Below are 12,359 nucleotides of genomic sequence, written 5' to 3'. Positions count from 1 at the left end.
AGACTAGATTTAAAAAGGGTTCTTTTTAATATCAAAAGAGCTGTAGGCAATGATTAGGGTAATTCATGTAGGTGTAATTTAAGTACTCAGACATTGTGATAAATCTCGGTGGATTATTTAAATTATTTTGTGTAGCTCAAAAGTAGATTATCTGATATAAATCTCTCAGAACAGTTTCCATAGCTCTCTTCCCAATATATAGATCTCCTTCAGTACCTACTTTGACAATCTTATACATAGATCAATTATAGAATAATTCTGGTGATATTAGTCATTTTATGTGACTTCACCCAAATGTCCCTGATGCATTGTACTATTAGGCTGGTCATCTTTTTCAAACTAGGCAGGTTTGAATGTGAAAAAGTTCCATTTCTAAAGCTTTTAGACATAGCAAGTTTGTAATAGCTTCAATAAACCCAAGAAGCAGAACAATTTATAATAGTCTGTTGGGAACATCAGAGAAGAAACCTAGGAATCCTTTATCCTAGGTTTATTTTGTTTTGTGAATTACTAATCTGTCAATTTTGGTAACTTGGTTTTTTACCCTCCTCAAGAAAGTTACCGTATTTGAAATTGTTCTAAAGTAGTGTGCTGAGGTGTCTGGTTTTTCATTGCAAATTACAGGCTTGGTTTTGGGGAAGCAATTAGTACAGAAAATATTCTTCTCTACCTTTCTCACTGTGTGTTGTACTGTACATAAAATTGGGTCTCATTATATAACTACAGAAAATACAGTAATGAATTACACTATAGTTTAACATTTTTATATTTCATATAGCTTTTCTGTCAGCTAAAGTTATTGAGAAAAGGATCTCTGAAATTAAAATTATGTGTGCATGACTGATATAGTTATACAGGTGCAGTATTTTTACTGAGTTATAGTAAGAAATGCATGACAAATTCTCTTGTATATTGTAACAAGGACTGATTATCTGTTACTGTATTTTAGATATTAGTTATGAACTTGCACACCAGTATGACCGAGTACTGTAAGCATTTGCTGACACTAATAATGGCATATTAATAAAGATTTTGGTGATTTGCCAAAATGGAAATACTTGACTTGTCTAGCTACCCACCGTAACTGCTAAAATCACCACAGTTAACAAGTTAGCCCAGTAGTCTGGTACCTCAACACACACAATCTTGTTATCTGAAACATTCTAAAATGTCTGATGTTGTTAATGGAGCTAACCTTGAGAGAAAGGCTGATGAAACTTGCAGCCAGGCGAATAGGGGGTCAGGCTAAGGTGACTTTTCACTTCCTTTGTGGCATCTCAATCCTTGGCTCCTCCAGAGGCTGGAGAGGTCTTTATCAGAACATAGACAGCTCTTGGAGGCCTAAGATATAGCAGCAGCATCCAGACTGCCCTATAGACCACAGCACTGCCTGGAATCTCTGGATTCTGTGCACTGCAGTTCCTGTTTCTATATAAGTTTTTTTTTTTTTTTTTACCGTGCTCATGACCATAGTATCTGAGTGCCTTTCAGTAGTTTCAGTTTAATAATTGAGGCCCTATCTTTGGAGTCCCTTAGCCAATCAGAGATGGTAAAAAGTATTACTTGTAGATGCTGCTGTGTGAGAGCCTAGTGTCAACAAGGAATCCAAGAGTACTCCTGAATTACACACTGAATTGAATTTATTGTGAATTTGTTCCTTCAACCAATAGAGATTGCACCATAATGGGAAGCTCTTAAAAAAGCCTCCCTCAACCCCCGACACACATCCCTCCCCCACCCCCAGCCATGCCCCTATCATGCCCTCTACCCTAGGGCTTGTGATGGGGTCCTGGGTCTGGAGTATTTGCATCAAAGGAATCCTCCCCCCATGCAGAACTGGAACTTCTAGGGCCCCTTCATGCCACTCCAGCCCTTTTACCTGGTATGAAGGGACTCCAGCCTATTTTCTAATCTAATTCTGCTGCCATTGAAGTTAGTGGAAAAACACACCCGGACTTTGGAGAGATTGGGGTCTGACATTTATAGACCTAGCTCCCTTCCCCTCACCCTTCCAAAAGGCTACATACTTTGCTGCTGGCTCTCAGAAGCTCTGACAGCCCCACTGATTAAGAAGTAATTTTGTCCCCACAGAAGCTGCCTCCTTCTCCCCCCATTTCCCTTGGTAACAGTCTCATAATGGAGAAACTGACATTATTATTCTGACACACCCACTCTCTCCAAAACTGCACTTCCCATCTTCCTGAATCCTTCTTCCCTGCCTGCCTACTCATTCTTTTCTTGCTAAGTTCTACTCCTTTTTCTCTTCACTTCCTCAAGCTACATCCTTTCCTCATTTTCCCCACTGCTAAAACCCTTGTCACGGCTAAACAATCTGTCACTTTGTGTCTCTTTTTTCTTCCTTCATTTCCTATTAGCTTTCATCCCAAGTCTGTCTGTTGATAGTCTCCTCCTCCCTTCAGTAACCATATGACCTTTTCCATTGGTTCCCTCCTTTGGGTCTTACACTGTTTACTGCATCAGGTAGGGTTCCCAGTTTTGGTTGGACATATTCCTGGAGATTTAATCACATACCATAATCTTTAATTCCTGGAGACTCCAGGCCAATCCTGGAGGGTTGACAACCCTAGCATCAGGTTCAAGCTTCCCAACCTCACCCCCTACACAATCCTATGTAATGCCTCCTGCTCCTGTGCATTTCTTCCAGTTCTTGTGTTCTTCCACCTCCTCTTCATCTCCTACTCCAAATACCTGACTTAAGCTTATCTCATTCTGCCCCCAGTGTGTGTGAGGCTCTCTCCTTGTCCTCAGGTTTCAGAGTAGCAGCCATGTTAGCCTGAATCCGCAAAAACAAAAGGAGTACTTGTGGCACCTTAGAGACTAACAAATTTATTTGAGTATAAACTTTTATGAGCTACAGCTCACTTCATCGGATGCATGCAGTGGAAAATACAGTGGGGAGATTTATATACACAGAGAACATGAAACAATGGGAGTTACCATACACACTGTAACAAGAGTGATCAGGTAAGGTGAGCTATTGCCAGCGGGAGAGCTGGAGGGAAAAAGCCTTTAGTGGTGATAATCAAGGTGGGCCATTTCCAGCAGTTGACAAGAACGTCTGAGGAACAGCGGGGGGGAGAGGGGGATAAACATGGGGAAATAGTTTTACTTTGTGTTATGACACATCCACTCCCAGTCTTTATTCAAGCCTAAGTTAATTGTATCCAGTTTGCAAATTAATTCCAATTCAGCAGTCTCTCATTGGAGTCTGTTTTTGAAGTTTTTTTTGTTGAAGAATTGCCACTCTCAGGTCTATAATCGAGTGACCGGAGAGATTGAAGTGTTCCCCGACTGGTTTTTGAATGTTATAATACTTGACATCTGATTTGTGTCCATTTATTCTTTTCCATAGATACTGTCCAGTTTGGCCAATGTACATGGCAAAGGGGATTGCTGGCACATGATGGCACATTGGTCACATTGGTAGATGCACAGGTGAATGAGTCTGTGATAGTGTGGCTGATGTGATTAGGCCCTATGATGGTGTCGCCTGAATAGATATATGGACACAGTTGGCAACGGGCTTTGTTGCAAGGATAGCTTCCTGGGTTAGTGTGTTTGTTGTGTGGGGTGTGGTTGCTGGTGAGTATTTGCTTCAAGTTCGGGGGCTGTCTGTAAGCAAAGACTGGCCTGTCTCCCAAGATCTGTGAGAGTGATGGGTCGTCCTTCAGAATAGGTTGTAGATCCTTGATGATGCGTTGGAGAGGTTTTAGTTGGGGGCTGAAGGTGATGGCTAGTGGCGTTCTGTTCTTTTCTTTGTTGGGTCTGTCCTGTAATAGGTAACTTCCGGGTACTCTTCTGGCTCTGTCAGTCTGTTTCTTCACTTCAGCAGGTGGGTATTGTAGTTGTAAGAATGCATGACAGAGATCTTGTAGGTGTTTGTCTCTGTCTGAGGGGTTGGAGCAAATGCAGTTGTATCATAGAGCTTGGCTATAGACAATGGATCATGTGGTGTGGTCTGGATGAAAGCTGGAGGCATGTAGGTAAGCATAGCGGTCAGTAGGTTTCCGGTATAGGGTGGTGTTTATATGACCATCGCTTATTAGCACCATAGTGTCCAGGAAATGGATCTCTTGTGTAGACTGGTCCAGGCTGAGGGTGATGGTGGGATGGAAATTGTTGAAATCATGGTGGAATCATGGGCTTCTTTTCCATGGGTCCAGATGATGAAGATGTGATCAATGTAGCGCAAGTAGAGTAGGGGCATTAGGGGACAAGAGCTGAGGAAGCATTGTTCTAAGTCAGCCATAAAAATGTTGGCATACTGTGGGGCCATGCAGATACTTATAACAGTGCTGCTGATTTGAAGGTATACATTGTACCCAAATGTGAAATACTTATAGGTGCGGACAAAATCACAAAGTTCATCCACCAGATTTGCCGTGACATTATCGGGGATACTGTTCCTGATGGCTTGTAGTCCATCTTTGTGTGGAATGTTGGTGTAGAGGGCTTCTACATCCATAGTGGCCAGGATGGTGTTTTTAGGAAGATCACCGATAGATTATAGTTTCCTCAGGAAGTCAGTGGTGTCTCGAAGATAGCTGGGAGTGGTGGTAGCGTAGGGCCTGAGGAGGGAGTCTACATAGCCAGACAATCCTGCTGTCAGGGTGCCAATGCCTGAGATGATGGGGCGTCCAGGATTTCCAGGTTTATGGATCTTGGGTAGCAGATAGAATACCCCTGGTCAGGATTCTAGTGGTGTCTGTGCAGATTTGTTCTTGTGCTTTTTTAGGGAGTTTCTTGAGCAGATGGTGTAGTTTCTTTTGGTAACCCGCAGTGGGATCAGAGGGTAATGGCTTGTAGAAAGTGGTGTTGGAAAGCTGCCTAGCAGGCTCATGTTCATATTCCGACCTATTCATGATGACGACAGAACCTCCTTTGTCAGCCTTTTTGATTATGATGTCAGAGTTATTTCTGAGGCTGTGGATGGCACTGTGTTCTGCACGGCTGAGTTATGGGGCAAGTGATGCTGCTTTTCCACAATTTCAGCCCATGCACGTTGGCGGAAGCCCTCTATGTAGAAGCCCAGTCTGTTGTTTCGACCTTCAGGAGGAGTCCACCCAGAATCCTTCTTTTTGTAGTCTTGATAGGAAGGTCTCTGTGGGTTAGTATGTTGTTCAGAGGTGTGTTGGAAATATTCATTGAGTAGGAGATGTCAAAAATAGGATTCTAGGTCACCACAGAACTGTATCATGTTTGTGGGGGTGGAGGGGCAGTTTGGCCATGTACATTGGCCAAACCGGCAGTCTTGACGGAAAAGAATATATGGACACAAATCAGACGTCAAGAATTATAACATTCAAAAACCAGTGGGAGAACATTTCAATCTCTTTGGTCACTTGATTACACACCAAAAAGTGACAATTCTTCAACAAAAAAACTTCAGAAACAGACTCCAATGAGAGACTGCTGAATTGGAATTAATTTGCAAACTGGATACAATTAACTTAGGCTTGAATAAAGACTGGGAGTGGATGTGTCATTACACAAAGTAAAACTATTTCCCCATGTTTATTTACTCCTCACCCACCCACAGTTCCTCACATGTTCTTGTCAACTGCTGGAAATGGCCCCCCTTGATTGTCACCACTAAAGGCTTTTTCCCTCCCGCTCTCCAGCTGGCAATAGCTCACCTTACCTGATCACTCTTGTTACAGTGTATATGGTAACACCCATCGTTTCATGTTCTCTGTGTATATAAATCTCCCCACTGTATTTTCCACTGCATGCATCCGATGAAGTGAGCTGTAGCTCACGAAAGCTTATGCTCAAATAAATTTGTTAGTCTCTAAGGTGCCACAAGTACTCCTTTCCTTGTCCTCAAGCACTCACTTTCCTTCACATCCCTCCTTAAATTCACCTGTTCAAGCAGTCCCTCCTCCCTTACCTTCATTAATAAACTGCAAAACTCCCTTCTCCGCAGCTGTTGAACAAAAATATTTGTTTTGCTTTTCTTATATAAATTGTAATTTCTTCTTGTGTGGGAATGTTTGTGTCCATCTCTGGCTCTTTACAGAAATTTTTGATAAGTTATGAAGACTCAAGACTATGTAGCCTGCTAATTATGGGAATGATTATGGAGAGAGTATGTTTCCACAGGCTGTTGGAGGCCATCTCTACTTTAAACAGGATAGGATATGTTAAAGGGCTTTCAGTTCATTTATGTTCCTCAAGTTTAGCCTCAGATAATAAAATATTTGTGATTTTCTTTGCTTAGGGGGAAACACACTTATTTGAACCAATTTATTAAGTTGTAGACATTGGGGGTTACATATTTGTTTACCTAATATTTGTGATTGAGATCCCCACCTTCAAAATAGAACTTCTAAATATTTCCTAAAATATATATCCTTTGAAAATGTAGTTTTGCTTTTCACAGGTGGATGATTTAGAAAACTTTTAAAAGTACATAAACAAGTCAAGATGGCTGCTTCTTTGTACGTATATTAATGTATTTTAGAAGTAATGTAATTGTTTTTGTTAATGTAAAACGTACACAAGAGAGAGTTTCTTTTATTAAATGACTTAAAGGTGAACAACTGCTTCAAGGAATGAACAAGCCAGATCTGACCTCTGATTTTAACTTGTTCTTGTCATCTAGACCCAGCTGTGCGCCTGGCATTGTTCAGAAACAATGAAAATAAACATCCCCCTGTGAAACCACCAAGGAAGAGACAGCCAGCAAAAGAGACAGCCAGCAGTTACTTTGAAGGTATGAACAGGAATTTCTCTTTATATGTATTTATGTATTTTGCAATGTCTTTGTGCAATTCTTTTTGAGTTATGAAAAAACATGAAGAAATAAGAGAAGGGATTAGCTCCAAGTCCTTAGCTGTGTGTGGACAACTCAAATGATATGATGAAACATTTCAGTTTTTTAATACATTTTTTTCTAGTGATTAATTTGTAATGTGCACTGTAGGCCTGACCCAAAGCTCATTGAAATCAATGGGAATTTTCCCATTGATTTTAGTGAGCTTTGGATCAGGCACTAAATACTTTTAAATTGGGGGAGTTGGTTTAAGTGACATGCTTGAAGCTACATGCACAGAAGGGACGTGAAAGACCAACGTTCCCTCTAATTTTTTACATCCATGTGCGGAATGAATTTTGTTATGTGCACCAATATGGAGATGATGTGTGGCGGGGGTGGGGCTGAGAGTTTTGGCATGTGGGAGGGGCACAGGGTTAGGGTGTGGGGGCGGTGAGGGCTCTGGGATGGAGCCAAGGATGAGGAGTTTGGGGTGCCGGAGGGGGCTCACAACTGGGGCAGAGGGTTGGAGTGCTGCAGGGAGGTGAGGGCTGCAGCTGGGAGTGTGGGCTCTGGGGTGGGGCTGGGGATGAGGGGGTTGGGTGCAGGCTGCCACGGGGCAGGGCCTGGGGGAGAGGCACCTTTCCCCGCCTACACAGCACTTGATAGCCCTTGATAGCCTGCTGTGTGGCCACATGGCTGTGCAGCTTAGAGGGATCTTAATAAAAGACCCTTTCAACAAAATGGGGAGCTGCTCACCGTGCTGTGGGATTGGAGGTGGAACTGCGTGACACTAGCTGCTACAGATTTAATACAATATTTTACACAAGCAGCAAAGCACTGTACAGAGGAAATACAAAGCAGTAGCATAGAATACTATGAATGGTAGTAACCAGAGAAATAATATGGTTTGGGCCTTGTGTACACCCTTATCTATTTCAGACACTACTTTTTTCTTACCAATTTAAATGCACCAAATAACACCATTTCTAAGTTCACTTTGTTTCTTGGTTGTTGTTTTTTTTTCCAAGTTACTCATTGTAGTAATGAGTAATGCCTGAAGACAATGAAACTTTTTTATTTTAAACAAACTGTTCTGTGAATTCAAAAGAAAAATATGATAAAATCTTTAAATGGAAAAAAAAGCCATTTTTGCTCCATGCTCATACAATTCAAACGTATTGAACATTCAAAAAGAATTCACCTTTGGGCTGAGGGTATACGTGAGAAATTTCAGAAGAACATATAAAAGTTATAGACTGAGCTTTTCAAATGCTCTCAGCATTTGTTCAATTCTGCTACTATTGAAGTCAGTGGTAATACTCCAATTGTCTTCACTGGAAGCAGAATTAGGCCAATGCTGGGCACTCCTCCCGTCATCCACAGCTATTCCCGTCTGATCATTGACTTGGCTGGGGTTTTTTCCAGCAAACTCTCACAGGCACTGCATGCTATTAGTGACTGTTCCTTCTCTAAAGGGGGTTTGGTTAGACTGAGAATGCTGCCACATTGCTTCATTCCTTGATCAAGTGGGAGGAAAGCATCTCTGGTGCACACAATATTGCTGCAAGTGGGCTTCCCAGAAGGCATTGAGTTGGGGATGGGAATTGGGGTCAAAAGCACACCTGAGGAACAGCTGCTTGAGCTGTTGTGGATACCACCAGGATGACTTCAGAGCTTTCTGTGCCTCACTTTAGCCGCCACGAAACAAAGAGCCTGCATGAGAATTTCACTGAGTTGGGCTGGAACAGGATCTGTGCAGACTGCGTTGCTTGACTCCCATCTCACAAGCACCAGGCCAGTGTCTTCCCTTCCTGTCCTTTTGACCATGCCTTTTCCTGCCTTGAGCAGATCTTCTTGAATCTTTTTTTTTTTTTTTTATGGTGGGAGTTCCCACTCTCTGCGAACAAGCTCTGTAGAGATACCAGGTAGATACAAGGTGGGTGAGGTAATAGCTTTTATTAGACCTACTTCTGTTCAAGCCCTGCAGACATTGTCCCCCAGAGCAGAAGGAGGAACAAACCAATCAGCTGACTGGTAGGAATCAACTTCAACCATACAACCCATTTTCCCTCCACGGACAGCCGGCCTGCCTGCCAGTCAGTGCTTTGGTGGAGGATTTGAATCCTAACTCCTCTCCTTTAGAACCCACTAAAGAGAGATCTCAAAGAAGAAGGGATCTACATTCTAAATAGTCCTGCTTTAATGTGGGAGGTGGGGAGGAGAAATTGTAACATCAATAGCAAGAACACATGTTATCTGTTAAATAAGGGGATTGCTACTTTTGAAAGGGGATGCCCTAGGAAGTGAAACAATTAGACGATTTTTAGCTTTTTAAACGGGAACACATCACAGCAGAGAACATCTAGAAGGATTTAAGTTGTCAAATGTATGGTATGTCTCTTGAGTCCTCTCTGTTCTTTTGGTTGTAATTATGGATTATGGTTAACAGTATTTAAAATAAACCTAATGCAAAAAAGAAACACTGCATAGAAGGAAAACAAGTGGTAGAAAAAACAATATATCTAAAAGCTTGTATCTGACTCCTATCTATACGGTATTAACCAGTATTGATGGTTATTTAAACCACTATATCATATTTGTATTTTATATTCTATCCTTGGGTTGGTTAAATTTGTTTCAACTTTAAATATATTTGGTATTTCATTTTTTTATGGTTATTTTAAAATATTTATTGTTCTAAGGATTAATGGATGCTAAGCATTTGTGGGAAGGGAAGAATATAGCAAACTTTTTGTCTGGAAACAAGTCCACTGAATGGAAGGAAAAAACTTTCACTTAAATAAGATCAACAATCTGGTGAACTAATTAAAGCAAATCAATTCTGTCTGAGTTAAGGATGACATTTTGTCATAATTCACCTTTTTTTCCTACATAGTTCAGAAGTCTCAGGATGTTGTATGCTGTTGTGTGACATAGATCTAAACGCAATGGGGGAATTAGGATAGATTGGCATCTGTAATACTCAACTTCCTTGGTTTAAGTTTAGGTAAAACCAATATTTTAATTTGAACGGGATTTTTTTAAATCGTTTTGTTTTAATACTACATAAAAAGTATAACATTCCCTTCCCCCACATGTTGAGTTGACAACTTACTGAATTTATGGCTTTTTAAAAGCTCACTGAGACTTCATGGAAAATAGCACTTTTCTTGCTGACAATTCTCTTACTGGCTCATGTATTTTCTTTCTGCCTTCATTCATTTTTTTATTACAGATTATTGTATAAATCCAAAAGCTTTGGTTTTGAGACCTCCTGGTCCTGCTTATTCCTCATTTGAAATTGGAATTTCATTTCTGGCATCACACTAATTGTACTTGTAAAAGCAAGTGTGATGCCACAGATTTACCATACTGAGGTATCGCCAAAAAGAGAAAATGAGCTCCGCAGAAGGAAACTCATTTTTATGAAAATCATTCTATAACAAAATTGTAGGGGGAAAGTGAGAAGAAAATAAATGTATGGACCTACTTCAAAGCATGTGCATAACTTCGATCACATGGGACTACTCATGTGAGCAAAACCTGATGTATGCTCCTTGACTGCTTTATAGGACCGGGGCCTTTGTGAACAGGAATATCTAAAAATATATTTTTTAAAGTTTGCCATGAGATATCAAATCATAGAATCATAGAATATCAGGGTTGGAAGGGACCCCAGAAGGTCATCTAGTCCAACCCCCTGCTCAAAGCAGGACCAAGTCCCAGTTAAATCATCCCAGCCAGGGCTTTGTCAAGCCTGACCTTAAAAACCTCTAAGGAAGGAGATTCTACCACCTCCCTAGGTAACGCATTCCAGTGTTTCACCACCCTCTTAGTGAAAAAGTTTTTCCTAATATCCAATCTAAACCTCCCCCATTGCAACTTGAGACCATTACTCCTCGTTCTGTCATCTGCTACCATTGAGAACAGTCTAGAGCCATCCTCTTTGAAACCCCCTTTCAGGTAGTATCTTTCATGAAATGTCAGTGAATCCATTACTGATCCTCCAGTGACTGTATAATAAGCCTGAAGGAGAAATTGTTATTTGTTAATATTTATAGTGGAGTAGCATGCAGAAGTCCCAATCAGAAACAGACCTCTTTGTGTTAGATGTTGCACAAACAACATATGGAGACCTGGTCTCCACTTTGAAGAGTTTCCAATCTAAGAAGATAAGTGATATGTAAAAGGGGTGGGAGGAGGGATATATACATGCACCAAAATAATTCTAGAGAAGGTGAGACTGTAACCTGTCAATACATCTGAAGACTACAAAAGCTTCCTAAATGTTGTGGCACTGATAGGCCATGTTAGCACTTAGTAAAATTGTAATATATTTTAAACACGCGCACACACACACACACGATAACCTGCTTTTCTTCTTGGGAAGTTAGGGCCTGATCCAAAACCCTCTCTGGTAATCTGAAAGACATGTTCTGTGATTTCCAGTGATCTGTTAGCCGTTCATATGGATCAAATATGTTGGACTGGATTCTCTGGTCCAGCTGAGTTCTGCTTAGATCAGGACTAGAAGAGGGAGGGGTTAGATGGCTTTAAGCTAAAGCTAGTTAAATTTTTTTGTCAAATTTTGATTTAAATTGACAAACGAAAAATGTAATGAAAAGTTCTGTGAAACTTTTTTGTTTTTTTTCTCAATTAAAAAAATGCAGGTTTTTTTCATGATTTTTAGACCAGCTCTACTTTAAATCACCTTTATTTCTACTCCTTCATCCTGGGGCTGCCTAGGGACCAGTCCAATTCCTGGTCTCGTGTAGAGTAGTCTTTCGGACCCAAAGAGTTGATCTGACAACTACAAATTGCTGGTGTTCTCTGTTGTCTCCTTCTTCTTGGAAAATTCCTATAAATCATGAGCCAGAGTGTGGCATAGTCCATCTCTGCCACAGTCAGTTCAACTGGCAATATGGCTGTATTACTTTGCTACGGCAGCAGAAAACTGCTGGGTCTGGCCCACTTGGAATATAAGCTTCTGAGGCACTTCAGATCATCCTGGCCACCTGATAGTGAGTGCAGTCCATCTACCCATATGATTGGTGAGCTATGTTCATCATTTCTTTTAGGTGGGGAATCAGCTGTGCAAGATGGAGAAACAGAATCAATCTGTTGGAAGTCAGTAATCCTACTGAAAATCTTTAATGTCAGGATCCCCTTCTCTTGCTATTACTCAGAGTTCAGGCATTATACTCTGATGCCCTTATTAAGTTTTACTCACAACCAGTGACTGACTGGCACAGAAGTACATGTATCAAGGTACATCTGAACCTCTTGGTGCATATGCACTCTTTGTATAGTCTTCAGATTCAGTGAAAATAACTCATTAAGGTGGCTTCACTCCTGAGTGTGCACAGTGTTCAGTGTCACAAGGTTAATCTCTATTCGTCATATTGTTTTATATTGTTAGATGTAGCCTGCAGGCTGGAAATTTCTTAACAAGCCTTAGTATCTAATTAGTAATACTTTGTCCTCTGTCATCTTATGATCATTGGTCACTAATTTATAGAAAGCATAATAAGAAATATAGAAAACATAATAAGTATTAAGGACAGATTTTCATAAATATTCA

General features: G+C 40.8%; 1 protein-coding gene across 4 annotated transcripts in view; it reads left to right on the top strand.

Annotated features, from left to right (window-relative positions):
• LRRIQ1 (leucine rich repeats and IQ motif containing 1) overlaps positions 1-12,359 on the top strand; it is a 170,107-nt gene that overhangs the window by 97,563 nt on the left and 60,185 nt on the right. For all 4 annotated transcript variants that reach the window (XM_043492630.1, XM_043492650.1, XM_043492639.1 and 1 more), the window contains one exon: positions 6,626-6,736. In XM_043492630.1, the coding sequence (XP_043348565.1) occupies positions 6,626-6,736 (111 nt within the window). The remainder of the gene's footprint in view (positions 1-6,625; positions 6,737-12,359) is intronic.

Source organism: Dermochelys coriacea, chromosome 1 (assembly GCF_009764565.3).
Source record: "Dermochelys coriacea isolate rDerCor1 chromosome 1, rDerCor1.pri.v4, whole genome shotgun sequence".
Taxonomy (NCBI): domain Eukaryota; kingdom Metazoa; phylum Chordata; order Testudines; family Dermochelyidae; genus Dermochelys; species Dermochelys coriacea.
Note: the sequence above shows the minus strand (reverse complement) of the source record. Positions and strands in the feature narration are given on the sequence as shown.